The sequence below is a fragment of the Seriola dumerili genome, unplaced genomic scaffold (assembly GCF_002260705.1).
Source record: "Seriola dumerili isolate Sdu_G_001 unplaced genomic scaffold, Sdu_1.0 BDQW01001815.1, whole genome shotgun sequence".
NCBI lineage: Eukaryota > Metazoa > Chordata > Actinopteri > Carangiformes > Carangidae > Seriola > Seriola dumerili.
The window spans coordinates 169,079-195,484 of record NW_019176070.1 but is presented as its reverse complement, the minus strand read 5'-3'; the positions used below and the strand labels follow the sequence as shown (position 1 = coordinate 195,484).

Genomic DNA, 26,406 nt, shown 5'->3' with positions numbered 1-26,406 from the left:
AGGTGTCTGCGAGGCTGTACTTTGGCATACTGGAGCTCTCCGCTAAATGCTAATTTTAGCAACATGCTGTCAATGACGAGGCTAACACGCTAATGTAATTAGCAGGTATAATGCTTACCGTGATCACCATGGTACGTTTATTTGGTTTATGACCAAATACCTGTAAAACTAATGACATTTCCTTAAAACATAAGTTTCAGACAAACTGATATTTTGACCCAATGAAGGCACTACAGGAAGAGTCAGAGAATCACTATTGTCAGCAGGTTCCTCTCAGGAGCACAAATGTTTTTATGAAATTTTAGGAGCAGTCCATTCAGCAGTTGTTGAGATATTTGAGCCTTGACCAAAGCGGTGGACTGATGTGGCTAATCTGTTGGAAATTGTTTAAGTGTAATTTAAAATTTGTTGAAATTGTTGTTTATTTTTCTTTTCAACTTTGCAAGACGATGAATTGACTCCCATGCTCCGTATTGTCTTGTCACCTTCATATAGTTGTTTTTGAGGTGAATGGCATCTGAAAAATTAGCATTCTAGGTTCAATAAGCGGTGCCAACACAGTTTTGGAAGGAGACCTTTCTGTGTGTTGACACACTATTTTTGTATTCACACGTCACAGAAGTACTTTCACCACAGCAACACAAAGTGTGACCCACTTACCTGTTTCAGTCTTTTTTGTCCCCGTTTTCCAAAAGCCTGGAGGCAACGGAAGGAGAGTGAAACAAGAGGGAGGAAGGGAAAAGAGCAGTGCTGTATGGATGGGAAACTAGAGAGAGAGGAGATATATACAGTGTGTGGCTCTGGACTGTTACACATGACCTTCTATAAATCAAACTGTCTGTCTGTTTAAGGTCAGAAACTTCCCCTTGTCTCCCTCTCCCTTCCCTTATTTTCCATAAATGGCTCTTCAAATCTCTTGCTGCCTGTCACAGTAATTCAGTCCAGAGCGGGGTCATTGTCTGCCAACACGCCAGCACGGTGACACCTCCTGTTCACTGTCAACCTTGACTTCTCTGTCAAAAGACTCTAATTTCCTGGAAGCCTGCACTCATTCACCCCATGTTTTGGCCCTCCGATTTCTTCCCTGTGATGGTATCGATCGGAGGCAGCGCCACTTATTCCCCTCTCGTTCTCTTCTGCCGTTCTCTTTCTGTGACCTAAATTCCCCCCTGTGTGCTCATTAATTAGCTGATGAAAGTCTGCATTCCCCAGGGAGGGTGGGAGATTGGAAAAGCTCGTTATAGGACACATCAATAAGGTGGGATTAATCATTTGTTGGTATGTGTGTATGTGTAGCTAGCAGGCCCACAGGTGTGATAGTTCTTTATTTATGATAATCTCAAACAGACACACACATACACACATACACACACTCCCCTGAGTTTAATGTAATACAAATATTGTTTCCTCAGTCGGTATTTCTTCTTCTGAAAATCTGAGTCTTTCTCAAACATTTACTCATCGTTCATCAAGGGGCAGTTTAGTGTTTCAAAATGACCCGGGCTTCAAGTCTTTGTATTGCGGGAGCAGTCGTACCTGAATGTAGGTTACAACGTTGATTTCTTTGCTGTTGTCGGTTTGTGTGATCCACTGGACATTTAACTGACGAGTCGCCCAGCTGAACCACGCTCTTCACTGGTTTATATTTCACTTGTTTTCTCATTTACGTTTTATTTACTGAGAGGTGTTTCTATGCTTATTGTTATTCTTCGTCTCTGGGGTTGGGAGGGTACTGGAGTATCCTAAAGTTGGCAAAATACCCTCTAGGACAGTTGTTTTAAATTTTTTTTTTTAAAGTTGTTAGATAAGTCTGATACAGTAGACACAGTATAATCAGTATAATACAGTACACTTCAGCAGCTCCACAAACCTCTCTAAGACTTTCACCAATCACTGAATACTATGACTGTAATGAAGGTGAGATTTATTGCTGGACTGTTGAACTGGACTGCAGGGTGGATAATCACCAACTCCAGAGTTGAGCTCAGGCTGTTCTCACTTTAGGCCATTTAACAATCAGGCCACCCAACGGGACCAATTCCTCATTAGTTGATATTTTACTTATTTTCTTAATGATACTTTATTCACTCAGGTGTGTGTCATTAAGGTATGATCTAATTTGGAGATACCTGCAGGAAACAGCGCTAAGCATATTTCTGAATTATGGTGTTAACTAAAGTAAAAACTTGATTAAAATCTGATAGTTCTCTCTTTCAAATAAACTGCAAATGATCATGCTGCAGAAACGATGAGTTGATGGATTGACAGAAAATTACTCAGCAGCAATTCTGACAAATCATTTATCTCATATTCGTCGTTTCCAGCTTCTCAAATGTGAAAATTTGCCGTTTTTGAAAATGTAAGACTGACAAAACAAACAATGTGAAGGTAATTTTCACTAATTTAATTATATGGACCAGATGATTAATTGAAAAAATAATTGGCAGTTTAATCAAGGATGAAAATAATCATTATTTGCAGCCTTAAATGGTCACATTTCTATTCTGCAAAGCCAGAAGGCAAATGAAAAAATAAAAGACTCACAAAGTACAATAATAAACAGTGGTTTATTAGTAACAATTGATTATCAATAATAATATTTATCAAATAACATAAATATAGATAAGTAATTGATGTCATACAATACAGGCTTATCGGTAAACTTCTTTCATCGTTGTATATTAATCATCAAAACAAATGTCAAACGAGGGCACGAGTGGTAGATTTTCCGTACGGGTCATCTAAGGCTTTGTTACATTAACTTCATGGCAAAGCTCCACACATTACATAAGCACGTTATCCATCACCTTGTCCCATTAAATAAAGTACTGAAACATTCATTCTGCCAGACAACATCAATTCATTGTGCTCGGCTTTTGGAAACCACCCAAAAGTACAACAAACACTAGTGCAAACACCATCACCTTATTGGTAAACAGCAAACTCTTTCCTATCTCCACTTTGCTCACACATTCTGCGTCCAGACTCCGTTTCACCAACAACATATGGAAGCTCCGCCATGTTTACCACAGGGTTTCTCTACACATGTAATGCTGCAGGCACTGTGTGATGTGCTGTGATCTTTGAAAATACTGGTGCCAGTGAGGCTCACAGGGTGATACATCAAGTGGGAAGAAAAAAGAAGTATTAGAAAGTTGCATTGATGAAGTGATAATTAGAGCTTGACCATTTAGTTGGGCAGCTGATATTAGCTTATTGCATGGTGTATTGGTATCGTGCTCTACAGTATGTGTCGGCTGGTGTGTAACTAGTAAATTGCAGTACAGAAATGCCAAAAATATGTCGCCATTATATTGTTTGTCTGCCAGAGAGCACTAGCAAGATTATTTTTCCACTGCTGAATGTCTTTCTCAGTCATTTATTATGTTTTGTTATGCATTTACATTAAAATACGCATATATCTGCCCACATACTGTTATCTCACTTTTAAACTTTGAAAAGTATTTATTGGTATCAACATTAAAATCCAGTATTGGTCAGGCTCAGGGTCAGACTGGTAATACTGTGATTAAAGCTGAAACAATGCGTAGATCAACAGAAAACTAATCAAACTATTTTGAAAATCAATTCATTATTTAAGTCATTTTTCATTTGACGGTTCCAGCTTCTCGGATGTGAAGATTTTTTCCTTTTCTCTACATGTCATTTGTAATATAAAGAAATGTAACGTAACATTATAAGAAACTGAATGTCTTTGGGTTTTGGACTGAAATTGTGATATCTGTCTTTCATTATTTTTAAACATTTTATAGACTAAAAGATTTACTGTTAACTTACAAAAATAATCATCACATTAATCATTAGTACAGCTGTAGTTACGATTGAGATCAAGTTAATTCTATAAAAATAGTATAGTAGCATGTTCATCAAGGTTATGTAACGAGTTATTAGTTTCATTGTGCATTGCATTGCATTTCTGGAATGATTGTCCAGCTGTCGTGACTTGTGCATAAAATGATCTACGGTTTATCTAGGCTGCATACATTCTTGGTTTAAATATGAAAAATATTCAATCATTCACTTGTTTAACTATAAAATATGGATGGAACAAAAAATCAAATCATCTCAATGTCAAGATGCTACAAAACTTTTTTGTTTGCAGTGTCAAAACAAAAAAAGTAGATCTAAATCACTTGAAAGAAAAAAGCTCAAAGACATCTTGATGAACCAAATAATTTGTGTTTCATCATGTTCCTGTGAAGAACGGCCCTGCTGCTGCAAATAGCCCCTGTGCATAAACTGTACTGAGATGAGCGGAGCTTCAGAGTTCACCCACTGTCTGCTGCTCAGTCTGTGTCTGATAGATTCAAACTAGAAAACAGATGGGGAGGGGGGCTCTCATCAGCCAAGAGGGAAACTAGTGCTTTGAAGTGGATCGCAATCATTACTTCCCTCCATGTCCCTGGCACGCTGGCTATGACAAAACTGTGCTGACAGCCATGGCCGTGGAGTGTGCTGCTTGTTTTGCGCTCCTCTGTTTTTAAATTAGTGTTATTTGCCAAGTGAGTGTTGGTGAGGATCATTACAAAGATTGAGCATACAATACATTAGAGGATAGGTTCTCATTTTTTCAGTCTTCCTTTACACATCAGTACAAAACTCAGATGCCTATTGTATACACAGAGTTTTCGGTTGCTGTAATTAGCTCGGCAATGAAACGCTGTTTAGTAAGACACTAAGAGGGGATTTTGTACTGAAGACTTTACCCTTGGAAGATACCCACTTCATTTGTCAAACTCAGACTGCTGAAGCCATTTTAACTTTTTTTTCTTTTTTTTTTATGGCACATTTGGTGAATGAAATAGCCCTCTTCACACCCCATCACTATGCACTTTGCAAGGGCAGTTAAGACATGAGTTGCATATTACGAGATGCAGTTCACTGGGTTCACGTGCCTGTTAACAAATAACTTTTTAGTTCAATCTCTATTTACCCTCCCACAATACTAGAAAGGCATCCATTTGCTGCCAGCATGGTGGAGAAGAAGGATTACAGCAACTAATACCATTCAGCATTCATATAGGCATATAGGCAAGTAGTGAATTTTAAAAAATCTGACCCTATCCTTTAATGTACCCTTGGTACAGCATCAATAATGTTTTACCATTGAGGTCATAGTCAGTGATGTGTTGTACTGGACTGCATTATACTCTAAGGAGGTGTCTAATATTCTACCCTCCTCACGATTGTAAATAAAAATTGATTACACTGTTTTCCAGGTATAATTAACAAAGAGTCATAGTTTTCATGGGATATATATTTCATGGATCTAATCTCCTTACCTCTTCTATTTTCTCATCATCTTCCACTGGACGGGTGTGATTCATGTAAAGCTACAGAAACTAATGCTGACCATCTCAATATGAGAAATAACCGGGATTGCAGCTGCTCTTGTTTAGACTAGGAATGCATTGGACTTGCAGCTGAGTTGTGATGCCTGTACGGAGATTGTTTAAAGGGGCTGTCAAGTTGTTATCAACCACACAGCTAATGAGGCCAGGTAACAGGGGGCAAAATGGTAATCCCGGTTAGTCTGACAGTCTCAGGGCAGGGAATAGGTTTTGCGTCAACGTGGGAAAGATTGGAAGGTAAAATGTGGCAAAGACAGTTAGGTTTAATTGTTTGGGCACAGTTTATTCGACCAGTCTTTGCTTAATCGACTGTTTAGAAAGGACTTCCTGGTTTGACGGCACGTCCAGTGGAGTGTCAGGGATGGCAGGGGACTGAGTTTGGCTCCTGGTGAGTGAGGTAATATTGTAAGCACGTCTCCCTTCCAGCTCCTCATCCTGAGAATCAGACGCAAGGTCAGGCATGAGTTAAGAGATGAGGACTTAAAAATGACATCAAAATAATATTCTACACATTTAATCATATTATAAAGAAAAACTTTCTCAGAAATGCATAACAAGACTTCTACTGAAGGGCTCACTCTCAGTGTCGGTTTTTGTCAGTCTTAACAGCTGGAATTAGTTCCACCTCTTTTTGGCAAAGTTTAGTTTTATAGATTTTATCTAATTTATATCAGACATGACACCTCTGTTCTGTTACACAGACAATACAGCTGTGCTTGCCGGTGAAACCCAGGGATTCCAGTAGACTTTAATGTTTAATGGACTGTGATGCAGATTTAATTTTGGATCAAATCGTCCTCTTTTTGTGAGAAAGAAAATATATAGTTACTATCGGCTATGAAAGAAATTGAGTTAAGAATGTGTTATGTTTTTTTATTTTTTGTCTGATTTGGAAAAGAGTACACAAGGCTTAATAAATTTTTGGCCTAAATACAGAAAATCCCTTCATTTTTGACTCAAAGTCAAAACCCTACATCTTTCTCGAGCCCTGACTCTTAACTAGAACTTAAAGTTATCTTATGTATTATTAGATCCCATAGTGTCCACACGTGTAACCAGAGGTCCCCACCGTGTCTGCAGTCTCCTCCCCTTCAGTGTGCTCTCCATATCGATTGTATAGCTCCATGTCAGACAGAGCGCTCTCCACTGCCTCCTCTTCATAGTCAGTTTGGTAGTCTGACTCCTCTGATGAAGGGAAGGTGTGGACGACAGGAGGCAAAGCACATTGTAGGTGAATAAGTAGGAGTGCGTGGAGTGTAGAAGAGGTGGCAAGAAGAAAGAGGAGGATGGATGGAAAACATAATTTAAAGCAGGTATAAAATATAATTTAAATATGCTAATTGTTTCCATTTGTTTGCAAATGCTTAATTTAAAATGTTAAATTTGCACAGGCTCTACTTTCCATCAGCATGTTACGACCTGCATGTGTGCGGTGAACACACATAATTGACATACTAAAATTTCTGCTACAGTGGGGATGCAGCAATCCATCCCCTCTTCCATGTGAAACAGATTCATTTGTTAATAGAGTGTGACAGGAAAACAAAAACCCATCGAAAAACAAAGAAGAGCAAGCACTGGAAAGACAAACATGGAGGAGAAACAGTGACAGTATGCCTTCTCCCAGACACTGTGTGTACAAACACAAAAAAAAATGCTTGTGGGTTTGGCTGAAAGTGAGAGTGTTGGAGTGTGTGTCGGAAGGTTTACCATCCACCAGGGCAGGTTTGACAGGCTCGATGCGGGACACAATTTCTGCCAGGTCAGTGAAGGAAGCATTGGGACATGTCACCACCTGACAGAAGTAACATATACACGCATTAAAAAAATGCTGAACATAGACTTAGCCAACAAACAGTTAAAGGGACTCTGATGTCATGCAATTATAATCTAAGATAACTAACCAATTGTGCTCTAGCTACGCCAGCTGCCAGGTGTCAACGCCTCATCTGTTAAAGCGCTGTAATGTATTCCTGCCTGCGCACACTGATGAAAGCATAAATAGCAGCCAGCAGTTTCACTAAGGAGAAGGAGAGAGGGAGCTGATCTGGATGAAATCTTTTTGTCTCCTTTCAAGCAACACTCTGCAGATGTACCACACCTTTGAACTGTATTGTGAAAATGTCCTTATTTTTCATTAAAGGGATAAAAAAAAAAAAAAAAAAACACAAAATCCCCAAAGTTTCTCTCCACACCACACCACAACATCAGACTGAGAACCTTCTATACAATGTAAAACATGATAGCAATCACTATAGGAAACAACAAAAAGGAAACTAGGGAAGGTTGTGATGCAGACTCTGATGCTGATCTTTTTTTTCCTCTATTTTCACTTTCTTTCTGTCAAGCACATCTGATCTGAGCTGGATTGGTTTTTCTACTTTAAATGCACCTTTAGAGTATATTATATAGAAATGTAATTATTGTTTAGGGACCCAATAAAGTGATACTGTTTGTCACATTTTATCATTTGATCACTTTTCCATGGCATCTTTAGCTGCTGATACGGGTCTTTTTTTTTTTTTTTTTTGTCCTGAATTTCGTGCGACTCTACTGAACATATATTGCTATGTAAAATCCATCACAGGAAGAGATGAATTTCCCCTGAGAGTTGCACCCCACACTAGCATCTGAAGATGAAAAGAAAGGCACTCATTAACTGCCAATGTGGGAAGACTATTGCTTTAAAGAATGACAATTGGATTTATTTATAAAGCAGTGTTAAGCATCATTGTTATTCTTCTCTCCACTGTTGTTCAGGTGAATTTGTTGGTTTGTTTCTTTAGGGCTACTATCATGATTCCTCTCAGTATGAATCTTGCTATTCTTCCCTTCATCCCCCTCATGTTGTTGCTCAGATTACGGGTAAATATCTCATCTTTCTTCATTAGTCAGTCGTTTCTCTTGTTTAGTTGGTCTTTTTTTCTTTCTTCGACATTGCTGGGGGACAAATCTGGTGCACGGTAAATCTATTTCTCTGTACTTCAAGAGCAGACTGATTCATAGTTTTAATGTTATTACTTTAACGGCAGTGTAGCCCAAGGCTTAAAATATGACGATGTTATCAATGAACTACGGCAGACAATTAGGATATATTGTAGAAACAATAACAATGAGAGAAAATGCAACCAATATTGTATAACCATTTGGTCGATTACACATGCAGAGACTGCAAATGAGAAGACAGATACTGAGGAAACTGGCATTTGTCTGGCAGATGTGATGGTTTTAATGGCTAACTGTCAGACATTTTAGATAAGTGAGCTCATCTATTTGATATTGCATTAAGCACGTATGATTACTAAACTTATCTTTGACTTTCTGACTTTTTTTTTTTTTAAAGATAATTAATAATTATTGTCAAATTCAGCCACAATTTCCTGGTGGATTCTGCTTGTTAATGGCTTTGTTCACTTTGTGAGGGATTTACACTTACTATTGTGTTGATGTGAGACCTAATAAAAGGCTTCTTACTGATAGTATATCTAAAGTTCTACAGAATCTCTTCTGGTGAGGATATAACTTTTGTTGCATAGAAATGTGTTACAATTTAACAGTGGATTTATTAGTATGCAATTAAATATTCACTGTGAGGGTGTTTATTATTATTATTATTATTTTTATTTTTATGATTTATATTGTTATAATGCTTAACTTGCTTGTTTTGGCTCGGCTGGATGCTGTTGCAGACCGGTGATTTTGCTCTATTAATTTCCATTGTCTCTACATGTGCAACCATGCAAAACAAATTTTCCATGTTAGCTCTGACTTAAAATCTTTGGCTATAAAAAATGTGTATTTTGTGCTGAGGCCTGAGTGAGTACTTGCTTCTATAAGAAATGACCTAATTGTAATTATATCCTGATAAAGGTTCAGTAATGACTCACTATTAAATTGCAACCCTGTGGTTAGATCCTTTCAAACAGCTTTCATTAAACCCTAAACACATGATATTTCAGTTATGACCATTTGATGCATTTCCGTTGGTGAAATTAAAAATTCTGATTTACAGTGACAAAGTTTTTAACAGAATTTAGAGTAAATAGCAACTGAAAAGGAAAATAAAGTCCCGACTCTGTTGTTGCTCCGTGTAACTATTCCTAATGGCTTTCTTGTCACACATTCTACATATATTATCCCATGTAGTTTTCCCTCCCTTCCTCCTTACGCTGTTCTTGCTTTGGGTGTTGTGGAAGTCCTGGTGTCTGTCCTTCAACATTTTCTCCACCACTCCACTGCGACCCCACACGTCAAACACAGTCTTGCCATGCTGGTATCCCACCTCCTACATCACACAGACAAACACACCAGAAAGTGTAGAACATAAATTATTTCAGATTCAGTTTGTCTGACATTTATTCCTGAAATCAACATTTTTACAATAATGCAAAGTAGGGGTAAAGCAAAGGGTTAAGAAACAGAAGAAACAGCCGACAGCTGAGGAGAAAACAAAATAGAAATCAGAATCATAAGAAGAGGAAGACAGTGTTTCTTAAACTTACAGCAATCTCATCGAACTTGCCAAACTCCAGCGTGCGATATCTGTCGATTGGAGGTCTGATATACTCGCAGTAGTCACTGTTCTTCACAGACTCCAACTGCCTCACACAGCACACGTAGGCCAGCCGAGTCTGAATCTCTGCCATGTTCAACACCTAAGACCACAAGTGTAGAGCTGAACATATGTATCACTGAAAAAACACCTCCAATAATATCCTCATTGGTATTCAAAGGACTCATTTATTTTTAAAACACATCCTTGCACAGTATGTTGCGTCTTTATTTTTAATCAATCCATTACCTTGACTTTCTCAGCTAGGGGGTTGAGGCGTTTCCATAGCAGCCACCAGCCTGAGAGTGAGTCGCCATAATTAGTGAGGTTGGTTTCATCCCGGCTGCCCACGTCAATAGCTATCACCACTTTGGCCCCCATGGAGCGCGCCACATCAGCTGGGAGGAGACAGAAAAAGGGGTTGGACAGGGGAAGGATAAGGTTTTGTGAGGAAAAATAAAAAACTCAATTAAGTATGGGTGGTAAAACTGACAATATGACATGAACCAACTAATTCACCACAGATAAGGGAGGTATGAAGTGCTAAAAGTGAAAAGAGTGTAACAAACCAGGCAGGTTATTGATGTAGCCTCCGTCCATCAGTAGGTGTCCATCTTTGGGGTCACAGAGAGGAGGCAGATATCCAGAAAGAGACATGCTGGCACGAACATACCGCCACAGAGAACCTAAAACAGCAAACGGGCAACTCTTTTAAGTTTTATGCCTATTAAGCACTACGCACTTAATTGAAAGCAACCAACCTGAACCAAGAGAAAATTAAACTAATGCATGAGACTAATGAAAGGGTCAGTTCATCAATGAGGACAGTAGTGGCAAATCTCTCATAGGTAGATATCTCAAATAGCTAGAATTGCCGCCTTGTGGTTGTACACCTCCGCCAACCGTTTGGATATAAAATGTAATCACTTCATCATTTTATACTATTTGACATTTGTGTTGAATTTTGTCACAATTACCAAATGAGTTCTTGAGTTATGACCAAAAACTGGTTGAACTGACCTTTTAAGCAAGCAAGAACAAAATGATTCTTTTAAAAGTTAAAAAAAGGAAAAGGATATAACGCTGTACCTACCATCAGTGTGTACTCTCATGGCCGAGGCGGTGATGTCAGTCGTGATATTGAAATACGGGATCCAAAGGTCCTTCATACACAAAAGGTTACATCGAAACATATCAACATAATCATGTAAGTTCACGATACATTTGCTTATCTAGCACCACAACCAGATTTTTCTGCAGCTTAATCAGCTGAAACTAATTCAGTGCCATCTGTTCAATCTCTGCGCTCTCTTCTTTAGTCGCCATTTGCGTTGTGATTCTGTTGGGTCTTTGGTAACCTCATTTCACCCACCTCAATCTGTTTACTCTTGAAGACATTGCTGATGCCGGAGTTGAAGGCAGCACCAGAAAACATGGAGGTGACTGGGTACGTCAAATCCAGAACCTTCTTAAACACCGATGTCATTTCCTGAAGGGAGAGGCAGAGAAAAGAAAGGTCAAGTGGTTTCTCTACTCCACACAGCTGCGAGATGTACCATTTCCTCAAGTACAAAGCAGAATTAATCCATCAAAATTTGAATTTAATTTTATGCAAAAGAAGATCTGCTGGACTTTGATTTAATGTTTTTGTGGGGGCTGTGTGAGTTTTTTTTCCACACATCCTTGTGTGTTCACCTGCTTCACTTAATAAATTTTCCTAAAAATAAATTCAATAACAAGCATGATTATTTCAACAGATCAGCGTATTCTGTTCTGACTTAATTCATGTGACTTTGATAAGGATAAACTCTTTTTTCTTGCAACAGTGGTTCCTTTAATTTGATACTAAAGGAGCAGTGAGCCAGCCAGCTGCTTCTACAGGGAAGGTTCAGAACCAAGGACAGAGCCAGAGCAGGAGGGGCTGGATACACTGTGGGAGGATAAATCCTACCACATGCTCTGCCTGCAGACAGAGCAGGTGTCTCAAATTAGCCATCATGGATGGTCACAGTATTAAAAACCTGAGGATGAATTTCATATCACAACTCTGGTCATGAGTTTAATGTGAAAGCCATCCAGAGCTGTCAGTACAACACAAACTCATTACTTTTGATGGTTAAGCGGCACAGCATGGTTAATTACAGACCCCGACTACAGATCGCAGAATTAAGGTCTAAACTACATTAGAATTAAATCATTTTCTGCTAGAAAGAATCACCTTCTCAAAGACAAACTCATTGTGGAAAGTCGAAAACCAGAAAATTGAAACTGCTTGAAAATATTCCTTTTTCCAAGAGACAATCGGTCATATGGAGTAACACAACACTTTTCATCTACTAAATGATCCCATTCAAACCATTTTGTCACAATTTTTTGGATGGATTTTTACATTTAATTAGAAATGTAGGGATGTAGGGATGTAGGGATGTTCTCCTACATGTGCCATGTAGGGATAAAATGCCTTTTGGTCATCTGGCCAAGCTGTACACAGCTGCATGATGTTATGTAACATCCTAAAGATGTCATATCAAGGTCATGTAGCATTTGACTGAGCTCCCATTTTTCTACACTAATTTCCTGTCACAACTATATTGTGCGCTGACTAATAAAGAAAGAATAAACCCCACCCCCCTAAAAAAAAATTTAAAAAAAATACGGAGTTGGAGAGAGGACTTGAGGATAAGTGAGATACAATTTGTGATGCAGATCAAACTATCATCAGCTCTTATATTTGGCTCTTAATATTTGTGTTTATTACAAGACTCTTACCATTGCCCATTCTCTGGCCCTCATCCTCATGCGGCTGTGGCTGCGGTCTTCAGCATACAGTGCCCCCATCAGGGAACCAATAGAAGTGCCTCCAATGAGGTCCACAGGGATGCCGGACTCGCAGAGAGCTCGCATTATCCCCACCTGGGAACAACCCCTGAACAGGAGGGTGGAGAAATTAACATGGAGGGACAGAGGGAAATTTAACTATGCAGCCAGCAATGAGATTAAGAACCAAAAATCTCTGTGGTGACACTTTGAGCCTCTGATAGTTATAAAATCCATTAGGCCAAGAAGGTATCATATTTCAAATTATATATATAATTTCTTGTCCTAGATTACAGTTTACTCTAATATGAATTTAGAAACGAACACAAACAGTGGCCGGAACGTTACCTGGCCCCTCCTCCTCCCAGGATAAGGGCAATAGCATTCCCCGTGAGGACTCGAGCCAGGCGGGAGAAGTCAGAGTGGCGGTCTGCTGGCTTCTCAAACACACGTTGATACAACTCCAACTGAAAAAGAAGGGAAATGACTGTAATAAAAGTAGAAAGAAGGAAATGAGAGACTGGCAAGGAATAAATTGGATGACCAAAAAATATGAAGACGCTGAATAAGATATAAGAGATCATGAGGAAATACTAAATGGAGAGGCTAAGAGGGGAACACCCAGAAGGGAACAAAGTAAATTGCTTTGATCTGCAAATGAGAAATAAAAACAACAATCTGGCCATGTTTCCCATTCCTACCAGTTTGGGCAGGCTCCTCTTAGAGAAGACCCTTCGGGGACAGGAGAGGTGCAGGTGTCTGGAGATCCAGCTTCGCATGTTCAGCCAGTCCACAGTTCCTTTGGGTGGGGGACCGTCTTCTCTGTGCAACAGCACCAGCTGCTTCTGGGCGCGCACTGCACTTCCTTCCAACATGCGCTCCAGCTAGAGGGGGAGCCATCGAGGACAGATATTTGAGAACATTTTATCCTCCTCACTGTTTTCAGAGTGCCTCTTGTGCAGTGCTTGCACGGATGGAATAAAGAGAATTTTTAACACTAGCCCTGAAAAATACTGCAAACTCATTACTCACATAGACTTGAGAGTGCACAATAGCAGCACTTGTACAGGTATGCGACTCCAATTCCATATTTATGTTTGGGAATAATCTCAGGTGTCTTTTCAGGGATAAATCCAGGTTCAATTCCAGGACTGTTATTTTGGAATTTACCATTTTATGTGAACAGCAGCTACATTGTATTTATATTTATATTTGAGGTTTATAAGTAGCAGGCTGAGCAATAAGAGCAAAATGGTTATTTGAGAGGTGGATTTTTTAAATACATTTTTATGTATTTCATTCACATTTTTTCAAGTGCAATTTCCCAGCTGAGGCATTTTATTATATGACGCCCCTGAATGAGCAGTCTAATAAAAAAATAAAAAAAAAGGCTAAATAGTCTGAGAGCAAGGTCAAATCTGCCACACAGTCAATGGGCCCTCTGCTAAAGGTCTAGAGTATGTGCAAGGTGAGAGGGTGTGTGTATGTATGTGCCCTGAAAGATAAAATCAACCAAGAGCAATAACTCATTCTTTGCCTGGGCAAATATTGATCCCCCTTTTCATTTCTCCCACCATCTCCTGTTAAACAGGCATATATTCCTTTCTTTTCTCTATGACCATTTTCTTCATGAAGGCAATTACTTCTCCTTCACTGGATGTGAACTTCCTGTCTTTCGCAAACCGCCACTCTTTCACAACATCCATCCACCCTTTGCTCATTTCTCCCATGCCCAAAGGTCAAATACAAACCATTCACATCCTGTTTGACCATTATATTGGTTAAACCGCTGGGTATAACCATTATTCAAGGGGAAAATGATCAGAACTGACCTTAATATCACATCAGACAGAGAACTGCTCTACCAAGATTCCTGCCTGATAACACTCTTGCAGTGTGCAGAGTGAACAAGAGCTCAGTTCAAAATAATTGGTGTGATGATTTTTCTGGAGAGAAAATTCCAAATAAGGTGATACTTTTAAGTATAATTAAAAGAGTATGTCTAGTGATATTCACATTTTCCTTGTAGTCAACAAATCCCATGAAAAGATCAAAATCAATACTGAATTGATTATTCTAGCAATTATTGTCTGTGTATCCAAAGCCTGTGGCTTGATGCTCTGTGTCACAGACTCAATTGTACTAAAACAATTAAAAACACATCAGTGATTCACATTGTTGCACTGGGTGACATGTTCCTTCAATATGACAAACATGGGTATTATAGTTTATTTGTACACTGTCTTGCTGCATTTAATACTCACTATCTTCAAATCTGACACTGAAAAAGTCCTAAACAGTTACAGCATTTACGTCTGTTTGTGGAGTGTTGACTAAAAGCCACAGTCCCCAGCAGTTTCAGATAATGAAAATTAAAGTAAAAATATATATGTACAGTTCCAGTCAAATCATTAGTTGCAGCCCTAACAAAGGCTGGACTTCTAAAGCTAATTATAAATAGCTAAGTTTGTAATTAATTCAAATATACCGTCTCCTCTCACCCGCCCCTAACACCTCACCTCCCCAACGGCAGGGTCCTGCTCCCCTAGTCCCACGATGATAATGCAGTCGGCCTGACGGATGCACCGCTGTGTCCACGGGGTCAGTGTGTAGTCTGTCTGGTAAAGAACGATGCGATGGATGTCCTCCTGTTGGCCCAGCCAGCTGGACAGACGGTACTCATGGACACTGAAGAGAAAGGGATTCCATTAATGACTGGCGGCATTGCCTGGCTGGCAGCACATAGTAGATCCATTTTCCTGTTGTGCCAATAAAGCATACTTGAACTGAATTTAATGAGTCAGAAAGAGAGAAAGCCCAAAGAAAAAATAAAATGGACCAAACAGCAGTAGGACAGAGGAAAATATTAGATGTTCAAATGTTTGTTGAAGACTACTACTTATATAATTTATTTGGTGTGTGCTGAAGAGAACTTCTGCCACAAAACATACCTGTCTAGCGCTGCAGCTCCAAGTCGCTGTTTGATAATATCACTGGTCAGCAAAAGAGTGGGGCCTGTATGTGAAAGATCATATCAGTTTCCCTTTGAGGTAAGACAGGCGACATGTCTAACATCACCCCTCTTACAGTCACTCCTGAAAGACTGCTCATTGTTTTGAAAACCTAATTCCTTAATTCACTGTTAATTAACCCGTATTGTCTTACTTGACCCAAAGCACACACAGCTTTATAGTCAGCAGAAAGGAACTGTCCCGAGGGATCAGTCCCAGTTCAATTTAGGGACTGAAGTAAAGGACATGTAAAATCTTCTGTTGGGAAGAGCCATAGCAGTGATGTCATAGCATGGAGTACCTTTTAATATAGGATGGCCTGATGAATTTTAGTACCTGTTTTTTTATTTTTATTTTGTTTTTACCTATTGCGATAAGTGCATGCTGCAGCTCCAGGGTGAAGGCAGTGAGAGGTACCTCCTCTGATACAGGCAGGACCGTCACAGTGGAGAGGTTGGAGGCTTGGTTCCCTGCATCCCATTTACTGCCTGGAGTGTGGCGGGCTAAACTGCGAGCTGGGGAATGAAGCACAAATTAGTAAACCTCTCCCTCAACAGTAAGTGGTGTTAAACACCAAAACCAGTGGGACAACCCTAAGTTACCCGAAGTGTTGGCGAGACACAGCGTGTGCACAGATGTGTTGCAACAAGATAAGCCAAAACCAAACATTATAGACAACATTGCACACACAGACGCACACACCTGTCAGAGGACCATTGACCTGCTGGAGTATCTTCTGTCCTAGTAAGTGGATCAACCTGGTGACAACCTGAGATGCACAAACATTTTAGCAGCTCTGTGTTAATCATCAAGCAGTACAGCAATTCTTCCTTTAACATGTAATTTAGGTACAGCAAATTAATCTTGATTTTAATCCAAATGTTGAAGACAAATGGAAATAATTTTGGGAACCCTTTACCCACATTATTGTCTATCTGAAGTTTAATTATTCATACTGCCCATTGTTCAAGGCAAAGCTCAATCAACTCATTTTTAAAGCAATCAATTTCATTTGTTTTCCTAGATGTCTATTCGGGAGAAATAAATAGTTTTTTCACATTTGCTGAATTTAATTTAACACTTGAGGTTCACCCTACCTGTGGGAACTTCCTCTTGATGGAGCTGAGAGCTCCTTCTGGTAGCTTGGCCATCTCAGAGTCTCGTACAGCGTGCACCGTGGTGGCTCTGTTCTGATGGGTCAGGGCCTCCACCTGCAGAAAAACAAAAGCCACATCACATTGTTAGCTTGGTCAGAAAACAAAAAGGTTGGTCCCAAGTAAAAAGAAATCTGAATCACTCCTAAACATTACAACACATTATAATCTAAATAAATAATAGATACAAATAATTTGCAGAATAATAATTTGTAATGTAATTTTAGATTTAAGTCAGTGTTAAGTTATAATTGTCCTCGACCGCTGAGCCTTGTACTGTCACTTGTAAAATTTCAGTTAACTTCATGTAAGAAAAAAAAAAGAAGAAGCTATAAATAAGATCTCTCCATCTCATCATCCAGACCTGACGTCAGCACAGAAGTGCTAAATATGTCTCTGAATGTTAGCCATCTCTCTAAAAATCTTATTCTCACCATCACAGAAGCTTCATCGACAGCTTCCCCGCTCCAGGTAACAGTAACCATAGTACCTATCAACCCAGGTTTTATTAGAAGCATTGTGGCAGAGACCAGCCACAAAAGCCAATGAGAAAGTGAGTAAAGTGCAACAGTAACTTTACATAGTTTATCAATATTGGCACTAGTATCCATTAGTATTCAAAGAAGTATCTATAACTGATTGAGGACCAGCATTGGGAAATGTATATTGACACATCTTATATGCTTGGTAAATGTATTGATATGCTGGATATTTTAACAGGATACAGAATTTCTTCTTACAAAGATTTAATCAAAACAAACAAGATGAGAAATGACTAGACAACTTTTTTGTGCACCCCCACATTCCCTCCGGAAGACTGACTACTGATGTTTGTGCAAACATCTGTCTAAATGTGTTTGGAGTTGTCTCAAAAAGAGCCTGAGAGTGTTTTTTAATTATGTATTCTGAATAAATGAATAAAAGCAGATGTAAACTGTAATGTTTAAGTTCAAATTTAGGGGGTTAATTTTCTGAGTGAAAACATGTTGTTCACTCTTTTTCCCTATTCATCTGCAAGTACAGTATGTAAAGATGATACAGATTAAGTGTTATCTTCATTATCTTTAGTTAAATGCCATTTCAGATGGCTTACAACTAGTGGCGAGTTACATTTTTATCCTACATATTCCTAACATGTACTTCATAAGATTTGTTTTATTTACTGCCAGTGGTGGTAGTCTTATGGCCATGCACACACCGGCAGCCTGTGTTTTGTCAACAGTATGTACCCACACTGAATATGCTATGACTGTGATGATTAACTACTGTTAATTAAATGATCTTCCGTGATGCATATTCAAATATGCACATTTTTGATAGATCTTGAAGAAAAACACAGAAAACACTGTTTATGCTGATCTACGGTCATTAATATTTATGAAGATACTAGAATTGAAAACAATATCAACATAGCACACACACACTAGATATTCATAGTTTTTCACCCACTGTCCAATATCCATCTTCTCCCTTGCTATCATGGTCCTTACCACTCCAATCAGGTCACCGCGTCCATACTCTCCTATCAGCTCCTTCTTGCCATCCTCCTTCATGATTACAGAGCGCAGTCGACCACTCAGCACTATGAAAGTACTGTCTGATTTCTCTCCCTGCCTGCAAAATATACAGATAAATTCATGCACGTCTGTAAACAAGTTTGTGATCCAGAACGAAATTTAAGAGTTTTAGTTGCCACCACTGTTGACTTGTTTGGAAAGGATCTAAAAAATACTGTGTGCTCCCACTTGAATGCAGAAGTCCTTGTAGTGTTGGTCTTGTTTTCTAAAAAAAAACCTTTTTTCAAAATACACAAAGCCATCAGTAAAATACCTGTAGACGGCCCTGCCAGCTTCCACGGCCATCCAGTCAAGAGCAAAGTCTATCTGTCTGACAAAAGAAGACATCCTCCTCACCACTGTGTGAGCGACATTCAGCACAACTTTTGGCTCCACGCGCATTATCCTGAGGAAGAGACAAATGTCAATAGAAAAGAAAACTAAAAAAAACATTCTCACTGCTCTTTTAAGGGTTGTCGTTAGGTGCAAGTATGAATATAGTATTTTGCATGGATGAGGGTGCACGTATATGTCAACATGACTGACTCATAGAAATGGGTTTTGGAAATGGAGAGGAAGCTGCAGTCTCGCTGGGCTCGGACAGTGAATATGAGGGGCTCTCCGGTCAGGACAGCCAGTTGACCAACAAGCTCTCCGGGGTGCGTCACGAACAGCCGCGTCTCTTCTTCTCGGTCAATCATCCGCTGGTAAACGTGGAGGAGTCCAGAAATCACAAACTGGATGCTCACCTCCTAAAGCATCAAGAGGAGAAAGAGCAAAAGAGAGCAAAGATTTAAAAGTCTGACGGTGAATGCCAAGACTCGGCACAGGTGTGCTAATAGGACACCTTGATTAGTCATCTAATCAAAAATTAATTTCACAATAATTATGACAGCATTAGCTTTACTTTTCTAATATCTCATTTAGATATGAGAACTGTGAAGAGCAATATCTTGATATGAGAATTTTATCACACCAGACTTACATGGAGAAAATAAAAAATAATATTGAATTTCTGCAGAGACCTTTAAGCATGTAATTTGGGGCAATAATTATCTACTTTTTCATGTTGCCAAATTAAGTCTAACAAGTGTGCAAAAATACAATAAATACATAAAAGACACAAGGTTCTTCCAGTGAACCTAGTCAGGCATTACTGCCCCTGCAATGCCTCTATACCCTTCAGGGGAGACAATTATAAGAACCACAGCTCTAAATAATATCAATCTATCATGAGTGAAAATGGAAAACCCTTACATTAAATCTTTAATATCCTGAAACTGAACTGCTTTTCAAGTTGTTGTTCTGACCTGGTCTCCCTGACGAGCCACCACAGAACCAGCTTTGACGTGATGGAGTGTCACTCTACCCTCAAGCAGAGTTGGATCCTGCAAAAAAACAGCCAGAATATCTGTTTATTATAACATCAAAAAAGACACTGAGCTGTCCTGATGTATACCTGCTGTAGGAATTTCCTATAAAATGTGTCACATTACACAGCATGCAGTAAAAGCAAAAGTATTATTTGCTTTGTTTTGAAATGATGTAATCCCTGACATATTTATACCAGTTGATGTTAATTTTGTGTGATAAACCTCCCACCTGCAGCTGGATGATTCCCAGCAGGTCCTTCTTTGCAGCCTGGAAGATTGTGCCGCTCTTACTGAGGTGGATGGCATCAGAGTGCCCTCCACTGTCCGTGTAGTGAAACACTTCAGAGGGTGTGTGCAGCATTGTCACACTCTTCTTCAGACTGGACTAGAGACACAGACATACGAGAGTGACTAATAAAGACGAACGACACAAGCAGTAGCGTCAGATGCGGTGGATGCTGGGATATGGTGTTACATCTACATAGCCAACATCTGGTGCAAAGTAACAGGATGACATGGCAGGGAAGTCTTACTTTTTGAATGACAGGACTGGATGGAGCCTCGTCTATAGTCACCCGAGCTCGTTCACAAGCCATGTTGAGGTCATTACCTGTAAGGAGGAGGATTATGAGTTTAAGTACGCTCATCAGTATGTGTGTGTCCTTGCGTTCAGTTCAGTGATAAGTCTGTGCAGGAAATTAATACAGGCATATGGCATTTGGGATCGCTTCTGCTCGAGACACTGACCCCCACCTGTGCAGTCGGTGGGCATCGAGACGGAACGTAGCTTCCTGTAGCTGTTTGGAGGGCTGTCCTTTACACTATCTGTATAATGTAAAGTGAAGTGCCAGCACTCGATCAGTCTCAGGACAACACAAAAATTTTAACTGTGTGTAAGGCGTATGTTTGTAATTATATCTGTGTGACTATATGACCTGTCTCTGCAGGGCTCTCTGTGGCCCCACCAGATAATTCGTCCTGGAAATGCAGACGACGAGTTGTCTTCCCAGAATTTGCCTCTCCCATAACACTGTTTATATTGGACAAGGGCACCGCCTGGCTGTCCTGTCAATTAGCAAACAAAACAGAATCAGTTACCAGTCCACATTTTAGTTAGTCAGGTCTACAGTCAAATTTCAGTAACCCTAAAAATGTTAAATCAAAACAGAACTGAAGCAAAGGGAAACTGACATATATAGATCATCACTGGGTTAAGAGCAAATTACAAATTTCTATAAAAAAAAAAATAAGTGTGGGTAAAGCACAGTAACAACCACTGATATTGTAGGTGGTTTGATTTCAATTTCAAAAAATAATAAAATAAGCAGAATGCAGCGAGACTCAGCTATTAAAAATGAATGTAAAACAGCTTCTCGAAAGAATGTTCAACAGACACTAAGTGGCCCAGTTTTGGTGTGAAAGCGGTTTCTGAACATCCACAGTTCAGACCATCACACACAGTAAGAAAATCCAAATACTAGTTTTCCAAGCGATATCAGTTTTGCTCAAAATATCCAATCTGTGAGATCCTCTGGAAGATGGTGTCACTTTCAGATTAACTTTTCTTATTAGTTATTTGAGGATTTGGAAACTTATCATTTCTACATCAATATTAATTTTTTTTTTTTTTAAACTTCAAAACGTAAGAAAGTGAATGCTTTTCCACATATTTCCCCCAAAAAGGACAACAGTAAAAAATATTTTTGGTGATCATTAAGTCGGAGCCAAGCCAGGTTTCAAGGCTGCTGGTCTCCCTGTTTCTGTGGAGGGGTTGTAATCATTTTTATTCATTTTCATTTCAGTCTTATGAAGGACTGGAAGTTATGATACTGTGCTTAATGTTCTGTGAAATTAGCTGGCATGTGTGACCCAGTGTGTGCGCGCGCCTTTCTGTGCTTGTTTATGTACAAATTTATAACCACTGCTGCTTGGGTATTCAATGTAAGCCTCTGTGTGACTGTGTGTGTATACACACAAATAAGTGTGTACTAATTAATTTCCCTCCTACCGGATTGAAGAGCTCAGTTGTTAGGCCCAGATAGTTATGTAATGCCAAGAAGGTGACTCTTTGGAGGCGAACCATGATTATCTGTAACACACACCAAATCAAATACTGAGGTAAACAGAGCAGAACATATTCTACATCAGATTGAAGTGACATCCAAATAAGATCAAAATTATTGTATTTATTTTGTGATGTGTTCCAGGGGGAGGAATATTTTCTCAAGGAAAAACAAAAAGCAACATACTGGTTATTTGTTGTTAGGCAATCTGTTACCTGAATGACGCGCACAAGCGTCTCTGGGTATTTCTTAAATACAGACTCAAAGGCTGATGCAGGTAAACGTAATATGGTGGAGCGAGTTGCAGCCCGTGCCAATACAGTCTTATATGGAGCTGGATAACCCTGGCAAAGGCAAAAAGAACTGTTACAAAACAAGCAAAGACAGAGTGCACTAAAACCTCACCTCTGACCTCAGTGTTGATGGCCACCTCATTAGAATTGTCCATGGAGTAATTAACAGGACGAAGGCATTTTTACCTCTCAATTTTATAACTGTATATGAACTTGTACTTAGTGCTTGCAGCATTTTGAACCTGCATCAAGATTAAATGTACATAAAAGTATGCTACTGCCTTAACATGCTGGTAAAAGTGACAAGACATCACAACACTTCATGTTGTGATTAGTGTTAAAAATCTGTAATAGTTTTTCTATGCTTAGATTTCTTTATATTTCTGAATTTTCACAGTTTGAATTAATGGGTTAGTGTTAAATGTAATCTGATCTGAGCAATAGCAATACGAGTGTCTGAAAAAGATACAAATTATTCAAGGTGAGGACTAATTAAATACATGTTCCTGACCATCAGGCGAACCCTAAATGCAGCTTTAAGTAAAGAAGTTTCATATGAATGGATGAGCAAAGGACGATATGACAGGAAATTGAAACAAAACAAAACATGCCCTGAGCAAAATATGAGGGTATGAGGGTAATAGATAAACAAATTGAGTTTAACAGGAAGTACAAAAAGAATTGCCTCTAAATGAGATGCTTGAATGGAAATATGAACAGTGGAGAGGAGCCTGGCTGGAGACACAGACAGAACAGAGTGCAAAAGAGGACAGAGGCAGTGGAAGGTAGTCAGATGTGAAGATTGAGAAATAAGGAGCTCACAGTGATGATGTCCAGAATACTGAGCAGGCTGTGGACGCTGTCTCCTGGGTGCACATCCTTCACCAGTGGTTCTGTGCCATCCTAAAAAAATAAAAATAAAAAAGACAGGAAAACAAGAGCCTTGTAGAAGCAATTTTAAAACTTTTCTATTCGATATTTTTGTGCATCAACAAACGGCTGCGTTTAATATCATTGGTGAGTTACCCAAGGAATGTAAAAGTGCACAAAAACGGCTATTTGACAGAAATAAATAAATTTAGCTTGAGAAGTCAACTGAAAATCGTCATGTTATCCACATACGTTCTCCTGGATACACAGCTCGAGTCGTCCATCCTGGACCACATAGATGCTATCATCATCATCTCCTGGTCTGAACAGACCTTCGCCCTCCTGCAGCTCAATAAACACCATGTGGCGACACAGCTCCAGGAACAAGGGCTTCTCAAAATGACCCAAGACCCTACAGAAAGTTGCAGAACAAAGATTAGAAGAACAAAACAATGGAAGAGGCGAAATCTGTACAAAAGTTGTTTATTTGTCTACCTGACATTCTTCAGCATGTAGAGGACCTCAGAAGGCAGGTTTGAGCTCTGCACATCAAACTCTGTTAGATCAGCCTCCAGCAGCGAGGGAGGGGGTTCCTTGGGCTGCAGGGTGGGAGGGTCTTTACGGATCCTAAGGATTCTGTTGAGAAGAACAGAAAAATTATTAAACAAATTCCAACAAATCAATATGCTCAACTCACTTACATGCGTAAAAAAAAACAAACAAACAAAAAAAAACAAGTATTAGTAATGCATACTTGCGAGCTATGCTCAGAACTTTGGTCCTTTTGCGGATGCGCTGTGGTTGTTTTGATACTGAGGTGGAAGTTGGGGGAGGAATCGAGGACAGCGTTTGGACCTTAAAAATAAGAACGCAGACAAGATTTAAAAAATGGCTGGGTTTTTTTGTTATGGCAGACAAAGACATTTTGTATAAAGATGAATGTACCTGACTGTACATGTTTGTGTGTGAGTGTGAGACAGAAATGGAAATAGAGAAAACCTTTCGCATTATCTTCCTTCCATAGAAGAGCACTTTATCTCTTTTTCTGAAGCGATAGTGAGGTACACCAGGCTGTTGTTCACCTTGTTATGCAATCAAAAACAAAATGCAGATAAAGTCATGTTAAAACCACATTCTGTGGAAAATTGAAGAGGCTACATATACATTTCCCTAAAGAGCCTTAACATTTGAGGTACACAAGAAACAAATGAAATAAATATTTTAGCATTACAATAAATACAAAGTTCAGGAAGAGGTTGGATAACTTACGAGCAAGCTTGAATCTCCTGTAAAGGAACAGGACCACAATGCCAATCAGCGAGACTGCAACTGCAGCTCCAATCAGTACACCGGTGAGCTGGAAGACAGACAAGAGCATTGCAACGATAGTATGGTAACATGAGAAGGCATTGCAGTCTAGTTGTACACAGTGAAGGACATTTGAACTGCAGGTTTAGTAACATTATCCTTCAATGTCCAAAGTTGTATCCTTGTTTTATACTACATACTTATTCGACACAGGTTTTGAAAATGTAGTGTGTTCAAAATGGAAAAGTGATCAAATAAATTCACAGTATACTAAAACAAGCTAGATGTAAGTGTGTTGTTGATGTGCAATATTGCTCTACATTGAAATATGCAAAGGAAATGGAGCTGCTCACTGCTGGGAAAAAAACAACACATTGTGAACAGTCAAACAAAGAACCGAGACATGAACAAATAAATAGAACAGAACAAGTAAATATTAGATCTTTGGTAAAACACTTTGCACTTTTGTAACTATTAATTGGCATTAACATAGGGATTTTAAGTACATGGTACAGAATGATAGTGATTTCTTGTGTACTAACTGGTAATAACTGTATACTATAATAATTAATAGCAGATACTGAAAACACAATGTTTTACGGCCATGTGACATAGCACAAGTTTTTTGACTTTGGGATAACTTTATATTTGAGGTTCAAAGTCCTCACTTCTTGTATATGAACAGATACAACTCTTTTATCTCATATTTGACAAAGAAAATTTTGAATAGGAAAAGTTTGAACATAATTATAGTAAACTAAAATGAAATTTGGTCTTGACGGTCATCAGTCATCATTACCAGTTGAGCCATGCCTACTGAACTGAGTGCCCTGTCAATCATACTAATCAGATGAGTGGAGGGGGCTAAATGTTGGATTATATCATAACTTTCATTGAAAGTGAAAACGGCCCAAATCGCACCAAACTAATCAAAGTCAAACTCAGCCAAACTCAACGGAAAGTCTCCCAATCTGCCAATTCAGCTTGTTAAAAGTATAGGCTGTCCATGACTGTTATTTCATACCATGGTGGTCTGCATCCTCTCCTCCACAAACTGTTGCACCCGTGCTGTGATGTGATTTTTGCTGTTCAGCAGCACCTAAAAACACATGTTAGGTTAGCACAGAGTCTGACTGACTCAACTGGCTATTCAAACAAAGTCACAGCTGCTAGTTCTGTTGTTTCACATATGTTTTAAAAGAAACTATGGTGCTTACGGAACTGTCTCCATTATCCTCTGCGAGGCACTCCATCCTGGAAGACAACAATGTTTATAAACGCTACGCCTGTAACCCACATATGAGGCGACGTTTGGATAGAATCGCACAGACAGTAGCGGTATATGTGAGAAGGTTACATTTTATCGTGGGGGCCAAGTCACAAGTTGTTGGAAAAAGGGGGAACTGTGAAAAGGAGAACATGGATTTGTAACTTAGCAGAATTCCGACATCCATCCTCATCTAATAGCTTCGTGTCTTCATTTAAATTTAACATAATGACATAACAAGTCAAAGACAAGCTAGCATAATTAACAAACAACACATTAACTGACGGTTCATGTTGATTTCAAGTGGATTATTTAATATTTTCCCAACGTTAGCTATTCCTTAATATTAGCTTAAATAACATTAGCTAGCAGCTGGCTGACTGAGGTTAGCCGTCTTACCAGTTATTATGAATAACCAAAGTCAACTGTGCTGTACTCACTGCACAGAAAACACCAGGCTTACTTTTTAGGCATTTCCTTCGCGCTGCTTCAAGCCAGTAACATTTCCAAACATACGATCAAGCGAAGTTAGCAGGTAGCTAACAAAGTTTTCAGTAGCCTATGTGATCACTTGCTTAGCCCCACCTATGATTCCAAGTCCACCAATAGCGTCTTGGATGTCTGCCGTTGCCTTGGTACCACTCACAGCACACGACCAATCAGGAACGGATCAGGCAGATTATATTCTTCCTGTTTACAACATTCAAAGAAAGGGATCTCCTTACAAGGATCTTCTGCACCTTAACGTTTTAATAAAGCAAATAAGGCTT

The 26,406-nt window shown here is 39.2% G+C and overlaps 1 protein-coding gene across 4 annotated transcripts; it reads right to left on the bottom strand.

The window, feature by feature from the left end:
- Positions 1-2,566: 2,566 nt before the first annotated feature.
- LOC111238928 (patatin-like phospholipase domain-containing protein 7) lies at positions 2,567-26,184 on the bottom strand. Of its 4 annotated transcripts, XM_022768653.1 has the most exons (37): positions 26,100-26,184; positions 25,727-25,772; positions 25,587-25,623; positions 25,394-25,468; positions 24,331-24,418; positions 24,061-24,143; positions 23,816-23,916; positions 23,557-23,697; positions 23,314-23,473; positions 23,014-23,094; positions 22,114-22,242; positions 21,844-21,924; positions 20,771-20,900; positions 20,583-20,660; positions 20,369-20,445; positions 20,065-20,220; positions 19,773-19,850; positions 19,009-19,214; positions 18,737-18,868; positions 18,397-18,520; positions 16,850-16,963; positions 16,455-16,521; positions 16,118-16,267; positions 15,693-15,756; positions 15,261-15,429; positions 13,443-13,625; positions 13,090-13,208; positions 12,694-12,850; positions 11,297-11,413; positions 11,018-11,087; positions 10,494-10,610; positions 10,174-10,322; positions 9,875-10,027; positions 9,541-9,657; positions 7,083-7,167; positions 6,442-6,557; positions 2,567-5,807 (listed from the first exon to the last, which is right to left on the bottom strand). In XM_022768653.1, coding segments are annotated over exons 2-37 (4,059 nt in total). In that variant the 5' UTR covers positions 25,729-25,772; positions 26,100-26,184; the 3' UTR covers positions 2,567-5,654. The 4 variants fall into 4 exon arrangements, with proteins under 4 accessions (XP_022624374.1, XP_022624372.1, XP_022624373.1 ...); XM_022768651.1 differs by lacking the exon at positions 25,727-25,772 and having other exon boundaries at positions 26,100-26,164; XM_022768652.1 differs by lacking the exon at positions 25,727-25,772 and having other exon boundaries at positions 20,589-20,660; positions 26,100-26,164.
- Between the last annotated feature and the right edge of the window lie 222 nt (positions 26,185-26,406).